The sequence below is a fragment of the Panthera pardus genome, unplaced genomic scaffold, assembly GCF_024362965.1.
Source record: "Panthera pardus isolate Hobbes unplaced genomic scaffold, ASM2436296v1 HiC_scaffold_6, whole genome shotgun sequence".
NCBI lineage: Eukaryota > Metazoa > Chordata > Mammalia > Carnivora > Felidae > Panthera > Panthera pardus.
In genome coordinates, this window is record NW_026526991.1 from 117065898 (window position 1) to 117089878 (window position 23981).

General features: G+C 45.4%; 2 protein-coding genes and 1 pseudogene across 5 annotated transcripts in view; all 3 read right to left on the reverse strand.

The window, feature by feature from the left end:
* GAD2 (glutamate decarboxylase 2) overlaps positions 1 to 7431 on the reverse strand; it is an 88737-nt gene extending 81306 nt beyond the window's left edge. The window contains exons 1-4 of the mRNA XM_019432596.2: positions 6449 to 7431; positions 5685 to 5744; positions 5359 to 5508; positions 4145 to 4378 (exon numbers count right to left, since the gene is read on the reverse strand). Of these exons, the coding sequence (XP_019288141.1) occupies positions 4145 to 4378; positions 5359 to 5508; positions 5685 to 5744; positions 6449 to 6524 (520 nt within the window). The 5' untranslated portion in view covers positions 6525 to 7431. The remainder of the gene's footprint in view (positions 1 to 4144; positions 4379 to 5358; positions 5509 to 5684; positions 5745 to 6448) is intronic.
* Positions 7432 to 10734: 3303 nt separating this feature from the next.
* Positions 10735 to 23981, reverse strand: part of MYO3A (myosin IIIA) — a 243195-nt gene continuing 229948 nt past the window's right edge. For 3 of the 4 annotated variants that reach the window (XM_053894938.1, XM_053894937.1, XM_053894943.1), the window contains 3 exons: positions 15911 to 15951; positions 14412 to 14555; positions 10735 to 11394 (listed from right to left, as the gene is read on the reverse strand). In XM_053894938.1, the coding sequence (XP_053750913.1) occupies positions 11277 to 11394; positions 14412 to 14555; positions 15911 to 15951 (303 nt within the window). In that variant the 3' untranslated portion in view covers positions 10735 to 11276. Of the gene's footprint in view, positions 11395 to 14411; positions 14556 to 15910; positions 15952 to 23981 lie in introns of those variants that run through there. The other variant, XM_053894939.1, reaches the window with a different exon arrangement.
* Positions 18225 to 23926, reverse strand: LOC109256884 (protein ARV1-like; annotated as a pseudogene).

Genomic DNA, 23981 nt, shown 5'->3' on the forward strand with positions numbered 1-23981 from the left:
TCCGTGACAAATGGCTGATGATTACAAAAGACAAGGCAAAAATGAGAAAATAGGACACTGTTGAATGATTTGCCCTGGATTCAAAAGGTGATGATTGCCTAAAGATGGCATGGACAAATCTAATTCTTGTCAATTCTTTTCTGTCCAAATATTTGATTATAAACAACAGAACTTCTTCATAGTTGTGATTTAAAATAAAGCTGAATACAGTCAGCATCACTGTGTTGTCAACAAGATACGTAAAGATATATTCAATGGACGGATGAGTCCATTAGCAAGGCTTATCTAATTAACTTCTAGATTTCTCTAAAACTCTCTACAGGAGTTGACATCTGAATACTCCTGAGGCCATTATTTAAAATGTGGTGGTAAATACCTCGTCAGAATTCCATTCCTTGTCTTGCCCCATAAAAGCCTATCTCTAAATCTGTGATTTGTTTGGCAGCCCACATTTTGGAAGATTATCAATTATGGAAATAGCATCTGATAAAAAGGCATCCGCCACTTATTGGACATCTGTCTGAAGCCTGGGGATGACAGTCTCTCCAGCCAGTATGGGCAAAACAAGATAAAGGAAGGCAATGAGGAAAGCAGGGACAAAAGTCAACACAGAGCTTATCTCTAGTACTGGAGTGCTCCCTTATCAGCCGCGGGCCTGTGGCTAGACAATTAGACACTGAGAAAAGATAGGGGCTGGGAAAGGGCACATTTCAAAGAGACTGGGATTTGTGTGGCTCTCACTCATTCTCCAGCATTGTTTTGCCTCCCTGTGGCACGGTGCCCTTCTACCTTTTCGCTCCTTACCAGGCCCTCTGCAGCTGACCCCGTCAGTTTATGCATCTGCAGAAAGTGAGAAAGCCCCTTTGCTGCTGCCGGGCGCTGTCTGGAACAACCCTCTCCTGTCTCTGCCTCATTGACTCCCCATTTCATTAAAGCTCACAGCTGAAGTCACAGCCGCTTCTCCCCTCCCGATGCCCCTTCATTTTCTCTTTCCCTGAGCCATTTCTTTAAAGTGAGGAAAATAATAACGATTAGCAAATCAATCCGTTAATCTACTCTCCCAATTCATATGCATTTTCTGGATGAATCTGGTGTCCATTATCACACACTGTTTAACTCTCTAGAAACTTTGGCATGAAAACCTCCGCATAAAATGGAGAGAAATTTCAAGGTGCATGTGGGTTCCCAGGGTATCAAAAGGTCAATTCATCCTAATGACTGCCTTTGGAAAACTGTGAAACAAGTTTGATGTTTCAAGCTTGACTCTCTTCTCCTATATTTTTTTGACCTTGGTCTCCCATTTCACCTGAATCTCTCCTCCTCAAAATTTTCATTCATTGATAGTGATGTGAAAATATGGAAGGAGATAGTTTGCCAGGTTAGAACAATGTGTTCTCTTGATTTCTGCAGAAGTATGCTACAGAAATATTCTATTTGCTCTCTTCCTGTGACCCCTGAAGGCTGCTAGGCAATCCAGGCAGGGCTTTTGGAAAGAAAGGGTGTAAAAGTACCGCCTGGGAGGCTGCCAGCTGTCCCTGTGCATGCCTTCCGCGGCTGCCACCACCCCCACCGGGCCCGGAATCGGTGGCCACAAGCAGTCGCAGCCAGGGAGGCAGTGAGGGGGGAATGTGAGATTAGAGCTGCTGGCGCCTCTGGAATGCTCCAGCTGGGAAGGATGTGCAGGCTATGGGAGCCACCGGCCCCAGGCAGCTCAAACCCTCTCGTCCACAATCAGATGGGGAGGGCCCCAAAGTCGGTCCAAACTGCTCTCCTGGTACCTGCAGCGCACACCCAAGGACGGCCTCATTTATTGATGCTTCAATTTCTTTGTCTGATGGTTCCGTAGAAAGACTCAAGACAACATTAACCCTTGCACTCCCCAACCACCACCACCACCTCCAATGACCCCTGAAAATCTTAATTATTCCAGAATTCTATTATTCTCTGCAGTTTTCAGTTTTCTGTTCCAACAGTTCCTACAGGGGTAATTTTAAAAACACATGAAGACTTCATTTGAAAGTATTTCCCCACTGGCTCTCATGCCTCTCCATGCTTGGAGGCCAGGTGGAAATTAGATTAAGGACTCTCAGTAGAAAGCAGGTGATAACATATTTTATAAAAGCATCTCCTGAGGTACACTAAAATGCCTAACAGTCATAGGGATGGTAACTATTTTACAGACCCTAAATATTACTAGCTGTCAAATACCAGGTATAGCATAAAAACCTGTAAATTTGCAAGTCAAAAAAAGAGGAGGTGACCAGTGTTAATTCTTTGAAATTCTATTTGGGAGTGAAATGGGAAGACCAGAAGACTACATCTGCTATAAGTAATTATTGATATTGATGCTTAGAAATTCAACTTCATCATATTTTCCTCTGAACTTTAAATGCATTAGATCTCCACTTGACCAACAGTTTCAAAAGCATTATGGCAAAATCTAAATATTGAATTGGTCCATCTTCTCCTGACACTAACTGAAACATTGACCGAATGATGACTTTCACTGATTTGCAATCCCCATGGTCTTAACTCTTTAAATTGCTTTTCAGACATCACCAGCTTTTAAGGATGAAGATGTAAAACACTTTTATAGGTACGTTTTGGTTTGGTAGCAATAAAAATAATAGGGAGCAGCCTACTATTAAGATATTTAAATATTAGGTTAGGGAATAGGTCAAACAAAAATGAATTAAAAGCACTATTCATATTTGCACCTGCAGATACATAAAAAGCTGGGAAGAGGAACATTTTTAATGCCTAGTATATACACATTCTGTGGATTCTCTGTGAACATAACTGAGAATGAGACCTAATAAGCCTTCAAAATTCATATCCCACAGACCGAGTGTGATAGAAATCACCAGGTTAAATTCCTTTCCCTAGTATCTGGTTCCAAGTCTACAGCCTCACAAAAGTAGATACTAATAATACGGTAAATCGATTTCCCAAGGCTTCTTCTCTGCATACTTTCCCTCTCAGTTGGTATACCGAATGCAAAAACAAAAACAAAAACAGTAGCTTAAAGCCACACAGCAAACACTCTTAAAATGTTTGTTGTTGATTAGAGTAACACCAATAATTAATTAACCAAAAAATTTGCAACATAAAAAGATCAAGTTCCTGTGGTAATTAATATTCATGTGACATTTTTATTTGCTAGCAGAGCTTTTTAAGGTTACATATCAATTTAGATCCACAAGGTATTCTTCCCCTCCTGAAAGTCATTCGTACTTATTTTTATTGCTTTAATGAAGTGTAGTGCCATCATGCATCAGCATGATTAGAGACAATGCAGGAAGAGAAGGGGTAATCACGATTGGGAGAGATGACTAGCGACTTTGTGTAGACAAAATGAAAGCTTAGAACGTGCCCAAATAAACATTACACCTGGGACTACAAAATGGATAAAGTGTGAAGAATACTGTGAAAAAGCAATAAATACAAAATACATTTTAAAATAAGGATATCTGATTCCCCTCCCCCACCCACTTTCTTTTTTTATATACGGAATGGCTGAGAAGCACACATCCTTATATAACATGGCTGAATTGTTATGCTAGTTTGTATTGTGTTTTCTTTTGTGTACATTTCTTTAAAAATAGAGAAATCCTGGGGTTCAAATATGAAGTCCTGGACATTTGAGACAATGCCAAAATATTATCCCTCTGTTTCAGTGATTATATGGGATGGTTTGTCCAATGCCTGACCATTCTTATGCCATGGAAATTACAAGCACTCCTCTAGTATTTGGGCTTTTGTTTGGATCATGCCTTTTGAGCTTCCATTTCCATATTCCCTTTCTTTCTCCATTTTGAGTCACTTCTACTGGCCTCTGCTGACAAATGGTTGCTTCTACATCAGTGGTTAATCTCCGTGGCCCAATACGTGCAATGTAAAATCTGATGATTTATACTTAATACATTTATAATGTTTCTGACGTTATCAACTTCAGAAGCATTAACATTAATAGTAAAGGGTACCTTTCTTTGTTTTATATCGTTCTAATAATGACTTTTTTTAGTGATGAAAATAACTTTGCAAATTTGAAAATACCAGTAACACCATCAAACAGAAAAATGTTTATATAAAAATAAAAATTGTAAAAGAAAAAAGAGCTTTATTATTTTTGATTGGACAATACCTGTTTTTATTGCATATTTTAGAGTCGTTTGGCAATGCATCAAAATTTCCTCCAAATTTTGTGGTTGGTCTGCCAATTCCCAGTTATACTCTTGCAGGAGCTCATTAGGGTAATGAAAATCAATCACTTTGGTTGATCTGTCGAAACTTTTCACCACATACTGAAGCAAAATGCCCATTACATCTTGCAGAAACGCCAAAGTGGGCCTTTCTCCATCACAGGCTGGCAGCAGGTCTAAAGAATGGAATCAAAATGTCACATTTTAATTTTATCGTGAAAATGTCCAGGCAAGATCTTGATTCGGCAATTTCTCTTTGGCCTGAGAGATTTTGTGTTAAAAAAAAAAATCTTCAGGAAACGCAGAGCATTTTCTTTAAAAGGGAGGTATTTTTTAACGATAAAGGAATAAGAGAAATTGCGATTTCTCCCACACCCCAAATTAATCCTTGTATTTCAACCCATGACGTATTTGCTTTCTTTTTTTAAAAAGGAGTGTGCCTCCATTCATCTATTGCAGAGGGGTTTGTCCTAAATGTTGTATCTGAGTAAATCATCTTAAGTGGTTATGGAAATACGTCACATCAGAAATGTTTGAGGAATGCCTTTGGGCAACTCAGACAAAGTGGAGCATGCAATGTTAAGGTCTCTGGCCTATTACGTTAGCTCGGTATTTCCTAAGTCTGTGTGTGTGTGTGTGTGTGTGTGTGTGTGTGTGCGCGCGCGCGCGCGCATGTTTAGGTGACTGGGTGGGTAAACGCAAGGAACTAAAACCTTGCGCAGGTCTCACCTGAATAGAATAGTTCCCCTGTGAAACTGCAGCTACGAATTACTCTTTCGATCTAAAGACCTAGAAAGTCTCAGCAATTCCGAACGGGAAACGAAGTCCTATCGGTTTCAGTCGCACCAAGAAGCCGACCTCGAGGTCCAGCGCTCGAGGGGGCCTCTGCCAGCCGCAGACCCGAAGGCAGCACTGGAGCATGAACGCCGCGGCTCTAGAATCCCCTCGTAACGCCCGCGCCCAGCGCCACGTAGAGGCCGGGTCTGGGTTCAGGCCCGTCGTATCTCGCTTTCAGCTGAAGATTCTTGCGAAGTCCGCCCCTTCCCTGCCTCTCCACGCCTCGGGTCAGGCCCCTGGCACTGAGTCCCTTCTGGCTGCGGTGGGTGGGACCGAGCCAGGGGCCGTGGTATTCGGGGGCCCCGCGAGGCGCCTTTACCTGTTGCGTGTAGAAACGCATAGTTGACATCCGCTTTGGGGCAGCTGCAAGGCTTCTGGTTACAGGCACAGGTGGCCTTCCGGGAGGTGGCCCGCGCGGGCTGGCTCCCTCCACTCTCTGCCGGCTTCTCTGAATCCCCGTAGAGCAGGGCTAGGCAAGGACAGGGAGCGCGTTGGTCAGCCGCCCGCCTGGCCCGGCTGCATCGCCCCTGCCCACTCCCAGCCAGGAAACCTCCACTCCGCTGTTGGGGATGCAGAGGTGAGAAGGTGACATTGCCCCCGCGGGACTGGCCTTGTCCGATTCCCTCCCCCGGCACTTGCACTCACCGCACAGCTTGTTTCCGATGCCGCCCGTGAACTTCTGGGCCACCTGACACCAGGCTCTCGCTGCAAGGAAAGACAGGCAGGAGGACAGCGAGTCAGAAAGACAACAGCAGACGGACGTGTGAAATTTCGTTCTGTGGGAACAACGGCAATAAGCCCGGGGTCCGGAAAGGGGCTGCCTGGGGCTCCGCACAAAGGGCGGGTGCAGGAGAGGTGCGGGAGCCTGGTGGCCCGGCCCAGCCCGACCTTAGGGTCGCTGATTTGTTTCCAAGAGAAGCCCATACTTCAGCCCTTTTACACTTGCCTTCCAGGTGCCAATAGGTTCGGCCAAACTCCCCTTTCCTGCCTTGGTCCGGCGAGTTTTCCTAGATACCGAAGCTGTCCGTTGGCTCTCCTTCCAGACCAAGAATTCTCTTTTCCATTTATTTTTCCTTTTCCCACAGCCACTCTATCCCTCTACAGGGTCCAGACACCAAGATGGTGGCAGTGCCCCAGGCCCACGGAATTCGGTGTCGAGGGGACGGGTCTGTGTTTGGGGAGCTCTCCCAGACTTCATTGAAAAGGGCTTGTGATTCTTTGGGTGTCTTTCCAAGGGATAAGGGCCCGTGGGGTTTTGGTCTCTTGGGCCATCAGGGATCTACACCGAGAGCAGGGTGAAGTGTCCCAAGTTTCCTGTTGCAGGTGGATAAACCGCTCCCGTCTTCCCTAGCCCCGCAAACCCCAGTCCACCCGCAAAGCTCGCTTGCTGCAGGCCCCGGTATCCCTACCTGTGCCGGGGTTCTCGGGATCCCCGGAGCCATCTTCAGACCCGAAGGACCAAAAGCCTGAGCCTGGAGTTGCCATCAGCGCCGTGAGACTGGAGCAAGTCGCCTCCGAGTGCGAACTGTCAGCAAGCTGCCCTCGGCTCGGCCCTGAGCGCGCGTGCGTGCGTGAGTGTGGCGGGAGGAGGGCACCGCGCGGGGACCCGCGCAGCCGTGCGGCAGAGGGTGGGTGTCACACTGGGACAGGAAACGTGCGTGTGTGTGCGTGTGTGTGTGTGTGTGTGGGGGGGGGGGATTAGGGTTTAGAGACGTGGCAACTCTCTGAAAGCTGAGGTTGAATAGGGAAGGAGACCAAAGGGTCCGCGCAGCCAGGGTATGGGAAAGCGCCGAGCACCCGACTGCATTTGAAGGAGGAGTCCAACCCGGATGGATGAGGGGGCGGCGGAGAGAAAAAAATGGGAGAGGGAGGATGCGAGGCAGACAGCGCGAACGCACTGGAGTCAGAGCGTGTGGGTGGGAGGCGTGCGGGCGAGCCCCTGGGGAGCGCGAGGCGGGGGGCAGGCGGGCAGTCCCCGCGGGCCCGGGTGCGCTGTCCAGAGTGCTAACGCTGCTGCCTGCGCGCTGGCTTCAGCGAGGCGGAGAGGGTGGCCCGATGAGTCTCATAGAAGCATCGATTGGCGTATTGTTTGAGGTCTGGCTCCTGCTGCCGGGAAGGAGGCACGATTTCCGCGCCGCCTTCCTGCAAGACGGTGCTGAGGTCGCTGTGACCTCGAGAGCCTCGGCGGCTGGGCTGGAATCACGAGCGGTTCGTGAGCTTGGGGAGGGGACGGTGGGGGAAGGGCGCCTACGTACTGAAGGGCCCATTTCGGCTCCTTAGGCTAGACTGACGCCTTCCTACTGAGCCGCGCGGCGGTCCGGAGCGCGTCATTCCTGTGCTTCGGAGAGCGCAGTCGCCGGGCCCACCGTCCAGGATCTGACTGACTGATGGGAGATAGACTGCTGATTGAGGCAATTAAAATCCATGCAGGAGCCTATCACCGAGGACCTCGGGTTGGGGAAAAAAATAATAAAAGGAATGGAAACTTCTTGGAGGGGAACGAGGGAGAGCAACTAGCGTCGTCAGCATTGACGGCTGATGGGGGATGGGATCGGGTCGTTTGGTGACCTTGGCCTGCGGAGGCGTGGAAGGTTTTGCTGCTTTCGTGTGACCAGAATCGATATGTGCGTGGGAGACCTGCATAGAGTTTCCAACTAGGCAATCTGAGCTTTCCAAATCCGAGGCGGAAAGAAGGCATCGCCTGCTGGGCCCTCGAGTCAGCGGGTCTCAAATCAATGATCTGTCCATCCCACCTCCGAAAATCTAAATGATACCGGGCAATTGGAGGTGGGGGGAGGGCGAGATTCACTCTTTCTGAGGCCTGGTGAGAAGGGCTTTCTTCTTTCCCTAGAAAGTCAGAATTTCTCCTCTCTTACAATATCCTTTCTCTAAAAGCTGTTAAACAAAGGGAAGGCGTCCTGAGAGTTTGGGCCGCGTTGAGTTTGCGTTGCTTCCCCTTGATAGCGGAGGTCAGAGTCAAGTACACCTTGCGGGCTCCTGGGCTCTCAGAGAGAGTGCGAGGAAGACCCTGGTGGGGAAGGGTTGCATCCCGCCTTCTGCCGCGTGCATTCCCTTGGGCGAGCGTTATTCATTTCCACTCTGTTCATAAGCCCTTATTTCTCTGACTTCCTGAGTCAAGTTATTAAAGCTGCTGCCGAAGCAGAGACTCATCCTCAGTCTTGGCTCCCTCCCCTCGACCCTCACTTAAGGGCGTCGTGGGGCCCAAGGTGGCCGCATACAAGCCCAAATCCTGTGTCCCCGGACACGCGGGGGCCTGGTAAATTATTTCCATGAAGCTTTGTCTTCTCACGTGCTCGAGCCGGGAGGAGTAGTAGGATCTACATCGCGGCCTCGGAGCGGTGTCTGGGAAGGGCGCTGGCCAGGTCCTGCGGTAGGCTTGGCGCAAAGCCCTAGGTGTTGAGAAGCCTGAATCCGGCTGCCAGTGCTTGGTGGGCGTGAACCCCGGTCTCAGTCTGGCCCCTCCGTCCGGCACCCTTGGCTTCAGTGGACCCAGGTAACAACGCCAGGGTGTAAAGCCTTCCTGATTCGGCCGTATGCGCACGGGCAGGGAAGCTCCGCAGCTCTCGCTCCAGCAGCGCAGATGCGAGTCGGAGAGACTAGTTCTTTGTTTAAATCCACACCAAATCCTGCTAATGTTTTGCTTCAACCCACCAGGCTGGGGTTGCAGAACTATTCTGCTATGGATAAGTGGTCGAAAACATAAAGATTCTTTAAAACAAGCGTTCAAAACACAAATCTTCAAGGAAGAAACGGATTAAAATACAAGGCGGGTAGAAACCACAACACCTGGATTTAACTTTTTTTTTTTTTTTTTTTAACGAGACTTAAAATCCTGCTGTTTAAACTCAATTAAATCCCGCAGCTCTGGAGTACTTTGAATCTAATGGTGGTATTTACATTTTTTTATTTAACACACCCTACTTCAAATGCACTCAGGGATCTGATTTGTCTTTCCTTAACGTGGTCCCTCCCTAGACGGCAATTTGCTTCATAAAGACTTTCATTTCGCAAAGGAGCCCACTCCCCCCACTCTTGGGTTTGGCGTTGGAGATAACAAAAGAGCTCGGGGAGGTAATAATTACAGTCATTAGTTCACAAAGGAGGCAGCCACCGAATGGGAAGGGGAGGCAGCCAGCGTTCAGGGGAAAAGCTTTCGCAGCCTCTTCCTCAAATAGGGGGTGGGTTGGGGTGGGGGTGGGGGGATAAACCCAGGCTCCAGAGGATACCCTCCGGGGCAGGTTTCCTCGGTTGACCTATTTCTTGTCCGTGGTTTACCCAGAGATCGCATTGCAGGCCTACCAGTGAAGAATGTCTGGTACAATTTTTCCCTTGTGTCTTCCCAGTGCCTAAATGTCGAAGGACAGAAAGAAAAAAAGAAAAAAAGGAAAAAAAAAAAAAAAAGAAAGAAAGAAAAGGAGATGTAAAAAAAGGGAGAAAGAAAAAGAGAAAACAAAGAAACACAAAAGGAAAGGAGAAATAAAAACACTGAAACCTTTCACTAAGCGTTTCCCATTCCTTTAATCTCACTTAAAAAGTGGGTGGGGAGTTTAGGGAGGGAGCCTACTGCCTCCCAATCCAGAACCGAAGGGCCGGACTGCCAGGGCTCTGGTCTACACAGGCCACTTCAAAAGCTTTAAGAAGGGCTTTGCCCCCCAAGGGCTTTGTGGTGGTAGGTGGTAGGTGGATGGGTAGGTTGCAGCGGAGGGACTCGATTCACCTCGGGGTCCACAATCCCTCTCTCCCCCTCGGCCGTATACAGTGCCCCGCGGCGCTGGTTTCACCGGTGCCTGAGCTAGGCCCAGCCTGCAGCAAGTCACAACCCAGCCGTCGGTCTGCTGGGCTGAGCCCCAGCGGAGGCCGCAAGGAGAACCCGGGGAAGGTGCAGGGCCTACAGCGCCCTTGAACTCTGAGCTCGATCCGGCCACTGTGGGAGGTTTCACCTCTCGGGGGTCTCCTCGGTAAAATGAAGAGGTTGTAGGAGCATCTCTGGGGGACCTTTCGGCGTCAACATTTTGGGTTGGAGAGTACTTAACTTCTGATGAGCAAGCGGCTAACGAACGTCCACCCGTCCTCACTCAATCCAGTCTTCTGGCTTCGGGCCCCGCACGCGAGGGACACCAGCAAAAGGAACAAGCCCTATCCCAGCCAGAACCCTCCTCCCAGTTCAGTCGTCCGTGAAATCACCTCGTCATCCTTCCGCGCTCTCTTCAGACCCCGTTGACAACGGAGGGTGTCAGTTCCATAGAAGGTCTCAACCCAGGTTCTAAAATAAGACGCAATCAACTGAGAAAAACCTCTCTGCCTACCCATTGCCCATCCCTCTTACATACGCCAAAATTTGGCGCCGAGATCGCCCCAAATCTTCAGACTAGAAGAACCTAAAAAGCCCAACAGTTAGCTCAGCGGTGGGACCAAAGGTGTGTGTGTGTGTGTGTGCGCGCGCGCGCAGTGTGTGTGGGGGGTTTGGGGATTTGTCTGGAGGTCACGTTTGCGCCGCAAGACTCAGGTTTTAACTTAGTATGTTTGTTTGGGATGTCTGGAGGCGATGATTGTTCGCTGGAGGAGACAGAAGGCACGGCCACTTCCTTGCCTGGGCACCTGCACCCGCACAGCTGGACAGCAGGAGTCTAGCCCTAAAGGGGAATATGGCGTACCAGCCCCGAAAGCCACGGACTTTCCAAGGCAGTTCCTTTATTTAATAACCTCAATAACCAAGGGAAGGGAAAGCGCGAGTTTAAGAAGGAGTTCATCTTCAAAGCTTCCCCCCCCCCTCGCCTCTTCTCCCACCGGGCTTTGTTTTACTCGCCCCTCCAGTGTCCCGCAGGCCTGGGAGAGCGGTTTCCAAGGAAAAAGAAATCTTTGAAGTCTTCCAAAATGAGAGAGGAGGGATCGGCGAGAGCTCAGGCGCAGTCGGGTCCACAGGAGTCTCAAATGAGTGAACAAAGAGATACATTGGGGGCCAGGGATAGGGATGCCCCAGCTGGCGGGCTGGTGGGAGTGCAGGGTGCCGGAGTGCCGAGACGCGGCATCCAAGGCTCTCACTTCTCCTCCTTCGGTGAGGCTGGCCCTGACACTCGAGAGGCGAGCGCAGCGGGCAGCCCCTGCCATGGTCAGGGCCGGGGCATCAGCGCCTGGTCGTGCCAGCGCCCGGGCTCTGGCTCCTGCAACCCCGCAGTCTCGCGCACATTCCCACCGCGGTGGCCTCCACCAGCCGGGCTACACCTGCTGCACGAGGCGCTGCCGCTGGGAGGTCTTGCGCAGGAGCCTCCTGTAGTCGTAGGGATTGGTTGCGGGCCCATTTTCCTCCAGCCCCTGGTTCTCCTCCGCCCAGCACCTGCAGTGAGACCCAGGGCCCGAAAGTCAGCGGCGCCAGAGCGCAGCGCAGCCCCGCCCATCCCGTTAGGCGGTTCTATCCCCCCCCCCCCCCCCCCCCCGCAACTACAGGCATTTAAGAAGGGCACATTCAAAACATCAGGAGAAAGGCCAAACGCAGCTGCATAATTTTCTCAGCGGATTTTCAATTTTCCCCAAGCAGGCAGGGGGTGGGGGGTGGGGGGGGGGAGGGTGACTGTGTTTGGATGACAGCTAAGTAAGGTGTCAGAAGGTGCAGTTGAGACAGGAGAGCTTCCTTTGGTTTGAAGTAACTCACAACCAATAAATAAATATTATAGTACCTTAATTTTTAACCCATTTTATTCAAACAGGAAAATTCAAAGTGCCTAAATAGACAACCATCATTTCTCATCTTAAAACCACTCAAATGTTTCTCTCCAACACTCCTTCCAAATCTGATCAACCAGTTAGCTGTGGGTCCTGTCAGCTCTCTCAGTGAGGCTGTTGGGCCACCTTTCCCGAAGGTAGAGTTGGGAAACCCCACCCACTTTACCTCTAGATTCTACAACTTGCCTGGAGAAGAAGGGTGCTCCCTATGCAGCCACATAGGTGCATTCATTTACTTATGTGGCACCTACTAAGTATTAGCCATTAGTGTAGGCTAAAGGTGAACAAAAGCCCCCATTCCCATGGAGTTTAATCTAGTGTGGGAGAGGGCTATAGACAACCTTAATATGCCAGGTGGTGGCAGGTGCTATGTAGACAAGGCAGGCTAATGAGGAAAAACTGATGGTGTGTGTGTATGTGTGTGTGTGTGTGTGTGTGTGTGTGTGTGTGTATACACAAGGTTACCTTGTTTATCTTTGTTAGATCTTTACTTTCTCTCTAGAGTCAAGCTCTTTGGTGATAGAGATTACATCACATGCACACTGTGTCCACCTCTTCCTCGAGCACCCGGCACAGGGCTTTGCACGGGGAGGCAATACAGGGTAGTGGTGAAAAGCATGGACTTTCAACTCAAAAAGGCCTGTGTTCAAATTCTGGCCCCCTCACTTTTTATCTAGGTGACTTTGCAGTCATTAAACTTTTGAGACTTAGCCTTGTCATCTACATAACGGGGCAATGAGAGTGACTGCCTCACAAGGTTGCCATAAGGATGAAGTCAGTGCCTGGCACAATGGCCAGCCCGAAGGAAGCATTCAGCCAACACTAGCTTGTAGAATCCTCATTCTGGTGAATTCTAACTTCACATTCACAGGCACCGCTGGAACACCAGCAGAAGCTCAGGGATATGATATTTTTCCAGCAGATGTGTGTCTGTGGTTGGGGGAAGGGGGAGAATATACTAGAGAGGAGACAGGCTGGGTTGTTAAAATGGGAAGCAGGTAAGTCAGTGACAAACCTTGGGTTTTAATTCACTGACTCAATGTGGAACCTGGGGCAAGTCATTTAATCTTGCTGGGCACTCTGTAGTCTCCTATGTAGGACCCCGTGATTAGACTAGAGCATCTCTAAGTTCTGGCAATATGTTACAGTTCTTGATCTCAAGATGGAAAAAAGACATTTTGTTTGGAGACAAGGGTCAGAAATCAAGAAGATTCTGGAAAAGCAAATAAAGATGAAAAAGGCCACCATCTCCGGAGCCTCTCCCCTGTTGAGTGCTTCACATACATAATTTCACTTAACCTCTATGACAACGTGATGAGGCAGTTTTTAGTGAATCCTTTCCCAGATGTGGAAACAAGCTTAGAGAGGTCTGGTAATGCGAGCAAGGTCACTTGTCTACCAAGTGGCAGAATCAGGATCCAAATCTAAGACTCTCTGACTCTAAAGCACCAGGTCGCACTGCAAAAGAGACGGTGAGGGGTCCGAGTGCCCTGGGCTGACAGGACGTTCACTCAGGATTTTGGCAAAACAGCTTTTCATTGCCTGTCCTTATTCTGGTTTCTCTCTCACATACAATGTTTGCATTTTACTATGTGCTTTCACTTTCAAAACTTCACAAAGAATTTTTTCGGGGGAAAACATTTGCAAAGTAGTAAGTGAGCAAAATGGTTTGAGATACTTAATGTCAAGCAAAGTTAATGGCAAACTGAGAAATCAAATCCAAAATATATACTTGTATGTGAATCTTTCTTCCGGATACTTTTTGGTCTGACATTGCGGATTCTGAGAACATATACAGCATAACTGAGAAACCAGTAAGTGTTTAAAATTCCATTGGTTAGAACTTAAACACAGATTTTGACTTGTTGCTTGTTGCTTGTAATTAGTATGGCCATGTAATTTATCATCCGAAGTGAGGCACTTTTATTTTTTATTTACTTTTTTAAATGTTTATTTATTTTGAGAGAGAGAGAGAGAGAGAGAGAGAACGAGGAGAGGCAGAGAGAGAGAGGGGGAGAGAGAGAATCCCAAGCAGACTCCCTGTTGTTAGCACAGAGCCTATTATGGGGCTTGATCCCATGAACCGTGAGATCATTGACCTAAGCTGAAATCAATAGCCAGCTGCTCAACCGACTGAGCCACCCAGGGGCTCCCAAAGTGAGGTACTTTTAAAAGGGGTCTGCCATTGGGGCACCTGGGTGGCTCAGCCGGTTGAGCGTCTGACTCTTGATTTTGCTTCAGGTCATGATGAGATTGAGTCCCACGTTGGGCTCCATGTTGGGTGTGGCGCCTGCTTAAGATTCTCTCTCTCCCTCTCCCTCTGCCCCTCCCCTGCTTATGTTCTCTCTCTCCCTCTCAAAAATTAATAAAATAAAATAAAGTAAAAGGGAGTGCTACTAACAGTGACACCAAGAAAACAGGTATAAAACTGGGTTGTCTGAATACCTGACCATAATCCTTACGAGTTTACTTTAAGATAACATATCAATCTTTTTTTAAACATATCAATCTTAAGAGGCAGCATTCAGTGAGAATATTTTGTTATAGTCCAAAGACAGAATGGCAGTGCTTTATAAATGGAACTGTGAGTAAAACAGGGAACATGCTGTACCTTAGTAGGTAGCGTATTACCTTTCATCAGCATTAAAACATCGATGCTGGTGTTCTCTCTCTTGTCTTCGTTCTCTTAAGCTAGGGTTATGTTCCTTTGGTCCAGAACGACTAGGCAAAAATTCCTTATAATAGAAATCTTCCAAATCTAATAATTTCCCCTGACTGTAAATGAACACATAAACACATCATAGCTTCAGTCTACTTTTCTACTCAAACTTATAGGATATTGTTCTCTTCTTTTATTTAGTATAATTTAGGAGTAACAATTCATGTCAATAGAAACAAGAGAAGTCTTGAAATGCACAAAGACAGTATATACCATAAATTAAAAAAGAAAAAAAAAACCCTCATCTTTCACCTTTAAGAGTGCATTTTCCTGGTTTAATCTCATTCAACTTGGTACAAAATTAGTAGTTACTAGACAGGAGTGATTACAAAGTTCCAGTTTGGCCAGTCTAGGAGAGAGTTCATAACTGGCCCTTGGGCCACCCTGAGAAAACCTTACCTTTATGTACCAACACATAGCATTTTCCAATTTTCTCAGGCATCAGTTAAGTACATGGATGTACACAATGTTTCATGACCTTACCTTACTTCCTTCACAGGTAACCTTCTGTCCTTTCCTTACCATTGGCCTTTAGTGGGTTAATTTCTGGGCTAAATTTTAATTCCTACACATGACATACACACAGAGGTGTGTCCGTGACCATTTTAATTCCTGGATTTACTCACATTAGTTCTGTGATGTTCAGTACCTGTGGTCTGATGGGACTTCATATGAGGTAAACAGATATAGGTCTAGAAAACTACCAAGTGTTACAGTGTTTCTGGGGAAAAGTGTTTTTCAAGTTACAGATACCAATTTACAAATGAGCTTTCAGAATGCCACCGATACATAAGTCAGGAGTTCAGTGTCCACTTATCTTAGTAGAAGAACCCTCAGTTGTTATTAGCACACTCTGGAAGTCAGTTAATTGAAATAGTGTTATAATGTTAAATTAGTAAAGTATTGGTGGGCTGAAATGTTATAGGAAATGGGGACTAGTGTGAATCTAAGTTGTCACACCTGCAGGTGACACAAACCTTATTTCCTGAAAAATCCATAAACATTACAAGGAATGAGATTTAGCATGTGTTGAAGAACAGAAATAAAAGGGGTTTGGGGAAAGAAAGTTCATGGACATGGGTGTGTTCCAATTTCCTGATCAAAACCAAGAAATGGACCAAGAAAAGCAAATTCTGAATTGGGACAGTACAATTCATTCACAAACTATTTGAGTTCTTAATGTATGCCTCATACTGTGCTAGCTCAACATATGTCCAATAGGTGAGATCTTCTAAATTATATATAAACCACATATTCATCATATAAATGTATGAGAGCATGCTACTTTCCAAATCTACACATATGAGTAGGTGATTTTTAAAAAAATAGATGATTTTCAGTCATAATTTGAACACATGGATTTATATTTTGGTTTGATAAGATGGCACTGAAATCTAGAAGTAATAATTACCTATCTTTCCTTGGTCTTCGTTTTTCTTCTTGGATTGACTTCTAAAAGGAATAGAAAAAAGTTAAAAATCAGTATATTATGATTAATGTAATGTAACCGATATAATTACTATATTAATATATAAATACATTTGTTCTTATAAAGCCAATTTGGAAATAAGCAAATGGACACAATGTTTTAAAAATCTAATGAAATATAATTCACTCAAATTTTATTAATTATGTATTTGTGATTATGTTTTTACCAGATTGCAAATAATCTTTGCGTTCCATGCCGAAAAGAGCTTAGCACACAGTGACCAGTATACACAAGATTACCTAAGGTCCATCTACCTATAAATGGGAAAAATTATGTCAGAATTCCTGGAAAACCCATCTCTCCATCACAAATGCGCTGTGATTTAGGCAAGCTGATTAGGTGGCTTTGACATCTTGCTTATATGTCATCTTTGTCTGCTGGCAAAGCAGGTGGGTGGACAGTGAAGGCAGGTGCAATAGTCCACAAAAGAATGGAAGTGTAACTTACTAAGAGCCCATTTAGGGTATGAAAGTAACAGACTAGAGGATACATATGTTCATTTGCAAAATGTTTTCACGGTTGAGAATTTATGTATCAAGGCAGAAATTAGAATATGTAGGTCTAGATTTAATTAGATACCTTTTAATCAATACTTCAATCTGAACACTAACAAAATGGTACCTTACATACAAAGCAATATCATCTTTTATATTGTAACACTAGTAATGCGTTTCACTGTCAGCTGCCTCAAGATATTTGAGCTCACCTATTACATGTTGCAAGAGCATATATGTCTTCTAGGCTGAGAGAACAAACAGGACACTCACCTTGAACAAGCTGAAGATACTGTAAGTGTGGAAACCTTAATGCAGATATCAAGTTGGCTGGCACCATAATAAAAATGGCAAGATAATAAAAATGGCAGCTGATAATTGTTTGTAAATATTGAGGGTTTTCTCCAGTATTTTTTAGGCACATTCATTTTTTCTCATGATTTAGCATTTGTAATACACTAAAATGTTGGATAAATCAAACAGTTCATGTTTCACTTATTCTTATTGGTTGGATGAGGTAGAAGGAATGCTTAAATGCATCAAGTCTGGGAGTGGACCATTCAAGAAGTAACCATGTTAAGGGGCAGGACATCAATTACATTCATGCCCTCCTTCCCATTTCCTATTACATTCCTGATCCAATGCCTTGGGCTGGGAGGTGCATACAAATAATTACATTACCACCATAGATACAATGGACCCCAGGAGTCTAGTCAATGATCCCTGGAACCCAGGTAGTATTTGTTGTGGTTGTTGTTGTTTTAATATGACAGAGGTCCTTCCTCCTTGATCTGTTATCTGAAAAAAAATGTCTCTTGTTCTCAGTAACAATTTTCTATAATCCAAAGTTATGCTTAAATGATTGGCAATATGTTGAGTGACAGAGGTTCCCTTTATACCACCACAAATCAAATAATGTTCTGCCCTTGAATTCACAAGCTGGTAAGGACCATTTTTTATTCTGGACCAGCATTTCCCTCTGGGAAATGGTGTATATAATTTGGTTCCCAGTTACAGGAATTCTTAGAAGAGGAAATACAGTCCGGTCTTCTGCTTTATTTCACTCTTGCCTGTGCTAGAATATTCCAATGAAATATAATTCATTAATATATTTTCCCCAAAATTATTTAAGGTGGTTTATCATGGAAGCAATTACACAACCAAGGTGATAAAGTAGAAGTTGTAAATGAGGAACAAAGAGGTCAAGAGTGTGTTAGGATGGGGCCTTACATTTGTCTTAGTGTCCTGGCAGCTGGTGCCAAAAGGGAGGCACGAAACTGTACCCTCAAGGGAGAGGACTGAATACTAATTTTACCACCTGGGACTTTATATTAGTGGCGTTTATTGCTAAGACAAACAATGTTTTCAATTATAGTTTTTTTAAAATTTATTTGTATTTACTTATTTCGAGAGAGACAGAGACAGCGCGAGCAGGGGAGGGGCCGAGAGACAGGGAGAGAGAGAGAATCCCAAGCAGGCTCCATACTGTCAGTGTAGAACCCGATGTAGGGCTCGAGCCCATGAAACCATGAGCTGAAACCAAGAGTCAGATGCTTAACGACTGAACCACCCAGGCACCCCTCAATTGTAGCTTTGAAATTATAAATCACTGACTTGAAATTTGAAATGAAAATAGAGAAGTTAAATATCCTGTCAGTTTCTTATAGAACTGAAGAAGAGAGAGAGAGAGAGAGAGAGAGAGAGAGAGAGAGAGAGAGAAGGAGATAAAGATGGTACAAGGAGAAGATATTCTGGGGAGGGTATTTCTTGAGGAGGACTTTGGAAGTCAGAGGTCTTTGCCCACTGGACTCTGAAGAACCTGTTTCTCAGTTAGCTACACGACAGCCCCTCCCCCCCCCCACCTGACGCAGAGAAATACATTTATGACAGAACTTTAAAATTCACATCGGTATATCACTCGGTGATCAAAAAGAATGAAATCTTGCCATTTGCAACATGGATGGAACTAGAGTGTATTATGCTAAGCGAAACAAGTCAGAGAAAAATAAATATCATATGATTTCACTCATATGTGGAATTTGAGAAAACAGAGGGACAAAGGGGAAATGAAGGAAAATAAGATAAAAAGAGGGAAGGAAGCAAATCATAAGAGACTTTTAAATATAGAGAACAAATTGAGGGTTGGTGGAGGGGAGGTGGGTAGGGGCTGGGCTAAATGAGTGATGGGCATTAAGGAGGGAACTTGCTGGGATGAGCACTGGGTATTGTGTGTAAGTGATGAATCATTGAATTCTACTCCTGAAATCATTATTACACTGTATGTTAACTAACTTGGACTTAAATAAAATTAAAAAATAAAAAATAAAAAAAGGAAGAAATAGAGTAAAATAAAATTCATATCTGCTACTTTCTGGTGGATACAATCTTGCATTCCCTTTGGAAAAACACTAACACTTTATTTACTTAGGGGGACTCACAAGGACGAAGAAAGTAGCCAAAACATAGAAGGAAAAAAAAAACCCCACACTGGAGCGGCCCAATTACCTACCCCTACTACCTACCTATCAGTTTCGGAAAGGTCCCGGAGAAAAGAGTAAAACCAGAAGGACCTTTGATGGGACTGTGTTTAGTTACTCATTTTGTGAGGGAACTGTTGGCCCCGAGTCACTTTTTGTGATGGCTGCACAGCTCTGCGCGCTGGAGCAGGCACCGTGGGCGGAAACAACAGGGCGTGTGTGCTTCGCCCAGGTCCTCCGGGCACGCTTCTTAGGCTCAGCTCATCCTGATTTTGGACACAAGGATAGCAACATCTGCTAGATATAAGAGATTAAGAGCATCAACTGTCAGAAGAGTGCTGGTGTTGATTTAAGGCAGAAAATGAAGCAGGGCCAGGAGAATGCAGAGAGATGGGGTGCTACCTCATAAATCTAAATAAATCCAAACGTTTTTGCTCCGTACATTGGCCTTGGGTCATCAAGAAAAGGTTTAACATGTGTAGTATAATAGAAATTTATTTCTATTTCTAAATTTCTAGATTTCTGAAATAGAAATAATTTTAGAAAGAGTTTCATGAATGCCATTTGAAATTACAGAAAGTGGGTTTTTTTTGAAACATAGATCTTTTCATGTGCCCATTATGAATTCATGTTCCTTCTTCAATTCAAATGCTTACCTGAAGTTGTGTATAAATATAAATCTTCACTTGTTGCATACCTCATTCCCTACAGCAACATTCCCTGTGTCCTTGTGTATCTGTATGTGGTTTGGCTGTTTCTTACATGGTTGCGGGGGGGCGGGTTGGGTGAGGTGTAGCAGTTTTAGGGGGTTTCAATGCCATAACCATTGCTTTCTTTTTCAGGAAGTGTACCCAAATCTTTGCTTCATTTTGTTCAACAGAAATGAGGAGCCTGGTTTGGATTTTAGGTCTTCTCTATTTTGGATGCAGTGGGTCATGCGACAGATAATAAAGAGTACAAGTCTTCAGCAAGTCTGGAGATTTATAGATGGCACAATCACTTCCTACACATCCATGGTGCTTTCCACCAGTAAGCCGCTCAGGTTGGCCAAGGGGAGCTTTCATTTGATATTCAGGGTCAGTCTAACTGCCTGAAAATTTAATATTAGGACAAATATTCTAATGAGTCTGAGGCACAGGAGTGTGTGGTCATGTTCCCAAATGACGGCTGCAATCAGCAAGAGTTTTCCATTGCTAGATGATAATCGTGCTTTCAGCAGCAACACGAAAATGAAGTTGGGTTCATTTGTTTTTTCACTGTCATCAGTTGGTCGCTGTACCCACAGGAAAGTAAAAATGCCAATAAAAAAGGCAATTTGTTCTAGTGAAACAATTGCAAACATTCTATGGAAATCCCGCTCCACGATGAAGTCGTCAGGATCAGTGTTCTGGTCTGAATCCTGAAGCGGCCACCACCTCAGGTACACTTCACAAAGCAAACAAAACATGCAGAGTTTCCCAGGCATGTTTATTTTAGTCCTGAAAAGAATTCATCTGTAGGTCTGGGCTTTGCATAAAATGGCATTAGTCAAGATGATAACAGGATCATACTCAATGTATTTGTCTACAGGTGTCTGGTAGGATTCGCAGATGCCTATCTTCAGCACTCCGTGGTTATGGTCTCGGCACTACTCCTTGACCTCTTGGTTGCATTCAGTGCTCCTGTACTGGCAGGAGGCTACGGCAGCAGGAGGAGTGGGCACCACCCCATCCATGTTCCCCTTGCCCGCCGCTACCCTTTCTGTGTTCTTGCCTGGCCATAGCCCACTCTGCCCACTGGTGCCCATTTCCATGCAACTACAGGCCAGCTAAAATTATAGACAGTGTTTTGATGGTTCAAGGGCATGGGCCCTATCACAGCTACAGATCCCACTATGTGTAATGACCCAAATTTGGATAAGGGCCAGATAAATAGGAACGCATGGTGTGCTGTCATTTATACTAATCTCCTGGTTTTCTGTGTTTTATTTTTCACTGAAGCCACAGATTTCAAGACTCGTGGCTATAAACAGAATTCCAGTCACTAGTAATTTGAGATCTATCAAACCCTTTATATTCATTTAAAAAAAGAATAGTACAAAAGTGAAGTAAACTTCTTGAGGGCAGGGACTCATTTGTGAGGCTCAGAATCTGTTGCATGATTCTCACTGAAAGGGTGGTTGTTAGCAATGGACATTTCACCTTATCTCGAGCTCTTATAAATTCTCATATCGAGGATGGCGTCTGTCGTTGAAGCCCTCATGGTCAATTGTCATTTGAGATGTAGTTAATAAAGGTCACTGAGCATCATTTACCACTTATATTCAGGGTTAATAGGGAATGTCTAGTAATTTCTAATCTTGTTCTCTGCTCTTCTCTCTATTTAACTACATAAACAAATGTCAGGCTATCTACTTCCTTCTGGGGGAGGGCAGTGTAGAAAAAAATCTGTAATCAAGATTTTTATCAAGTAACAGCCCAATGCAGCTATCTGGAATTTTCACTTCCTTAATTTACTTCTAATTGTATCTTACTCAAATTTCATTGCATTCATTTGTGCCACGAATACTTATTGCATGCATACTATGTGGCAGGCTAAATGTAAGGGCAAACTCCTTGACCTCATGGAAACCACATCAGTCACTCTTTGGTGGGATACAGCATGGTGACAGGGAAGTATGGGCCACTTAGGAAGGACACAGGAAAAGCTGCTTTGGGATTTGGGAGTATTAGGAAGGCTTCCTGAAGAAAAAGACATGTGGACTGGGGACGTTTTGTCTCCAGAAAGTGAGAATAGAAAAAGAAGTGGGTTTTAGTCGGAGGACGGAGCATGTTCAGGGACAAATGCCTATGGACAACATGAAGAACAGGTACAGGCTAACAGGAGGGAATGGCTGTAGTGGAGAGTAAGGAGGGGTGAATGAGTATCAGGAGGTACAGGAAGGTAAAGGAAAGGTAAGCAAGGCCCTGATATTGCCCAGCCCCTCTATCACAGGACACTAGGAAGTGATTACAAGGTTTTCCATCAGAGGGGTGGCATGATCAGACGTTAATTTCAAGAACACAACTCTAGCTACCATGTGAAAGATGCATGAATGAGAAGGGGAGCAAAACAAGAGAACAGTAAGAGGAGGGATGCAGAAATATCAACTAGAAATTCTGGCCTGAGGAGGCTGTGGGCTGAGGATGTGGAGAAGAACAGAAATTCAAGAGATATGAGAGTAGATTCTTGGATATGCTAGATGAGAAAGGGGAGGAGTCAGGATAATATTCCGATTACTAGTTTATAAAAAGTCAGTCATTCATTCACAGAGACCATGTGCGGCACATTTATATTTATATGAAACGTTCAGAATAGGCAAATCTAACAGAGACATAAGGTAGATTAGTGGTTACTTGTGGCTGGAGGGTGTGGGTGGGGAATGACTGCTAATGGGCATGGGGTTTCTTTTTGGGGTGATGACGATGTTCTAAAATTGATTGTGGCAATGGTTGTACAACCCTGAATATAATGACAACCATTTAGTTGTATATTTTAGATAAGTGAATTGTATGGCATGTGACATATCTCAATAAAGCTGTGTGTGTCTGTGTGTGTGCGTGCACGCATGCACGTGCAGATGGACAGATGCCTATGTGCACCCATGTAGAGGATGTAAAACAAACATTAGCCAGTTTGACATTTGAGTGTGGAGCTAGAGAGAGAGATATAGCCAGAGATATACTCAGGAATCAGTAGTAACTGAGGTCATGAGATTGTCCAAAGGTAAAGAGAGGGGAAGAGAGCCCAAGATTGAACTCTAGGCAACACCAAGGTGGAGAGGAGCCTTCCAAAGACAATGGGGAGAAACCACCAGAGAGAAGAGAAGAGTAGGAGACTGTTTGACTTAGAAAGCAAATGGGAGCTCCATCTTCTGCCCAGGAGCTGGGAAACTTAATTCCAATTGGTGGGAAACATTCTCTGGGTGCAATGGGGGCACGGAGAACGAGTGCTCTCTCTCTGCGGCAGTGGGAGTGGAAGAGTGAATAAGTATTGCAGAAGGAAGGACCAGCAGGTGCAAAGGACTGAGGGGCATGAGAGAAAGGCACTCGCTGGCAGGGTTTTAGCAGTTAACTGTGGCTAGTGGACATGGGGAGCCTGGAGAGGGGGCTGAAGAGTAGTCCTGGGTCCAAGGAGGAGGTCCTCTACAGCATCTGGACTTTGCACTGAAGGAACTGCCAAGCTATTAGAGGGATCATCAAGGGAGGAGCGCAATTACAAGACAGTTTAGAGAAACATTCTGATAGGGGCTGAAGAAGCTGAGCTTGGAAGCCTGAAATATTCTAGGTGGGGGATAATGATGGTCTAACGTAGAGTGCTGCCTGTGAGGTCAGAGGCAGGGCATGAATAGGAGTGAGCCTTGGTCGGTAGAAGCCATACTTTAGAGCAACAGATTGGATGTCAGGAATGAGAGAGAGTGAAAGATCCAGGATGACTCCCATGTTCTTGGTCTGGGTCACCAATGGATGATGGTGGCATTTGCAGAGAGCAGGAACAGGAGGGGAAGGGCAGACTGGCAGGGGTGGGACCGGTGAGGCCTCATGTTACAGGGAGTGAGCAGGAGTTGTGCAGTCAGAAGACCTCGGTGTAGCTAAAGACCCCAATAGCTATGGAGTGCCTACCTGGGTAGTCCCGCCAGTGAGATGGGGACACCACCTTAAGGGCTATTCATAGGATTAGATGTCACAGTGTATATGAACACCCCTCTCTCTAGTGCTAGAATTTAAAAGGTGCTCAAGTAAATGTCTCCTTCTTCCTCTTTTCCTTTCTTCTTCTTTCCCTAAAACTTGCCTTTTGACCCAAAGTCCCTGTCTGCAGAGCTCCTGTTCTGATGCACTTCTCTTTCTGGGTTGGTATTTGCATCTCAGCTCAATTAACAGGCCAGCAGAGAAGACTACTGGAGGACAGGGGGTTTACAGGACTGTAGGAGAGGCCTGGACCATGTGCAAGAGGGGCTTTAGTGGCTGCAATGGCTCCCATCTGATGGTAAGAGTGAGCCACTTA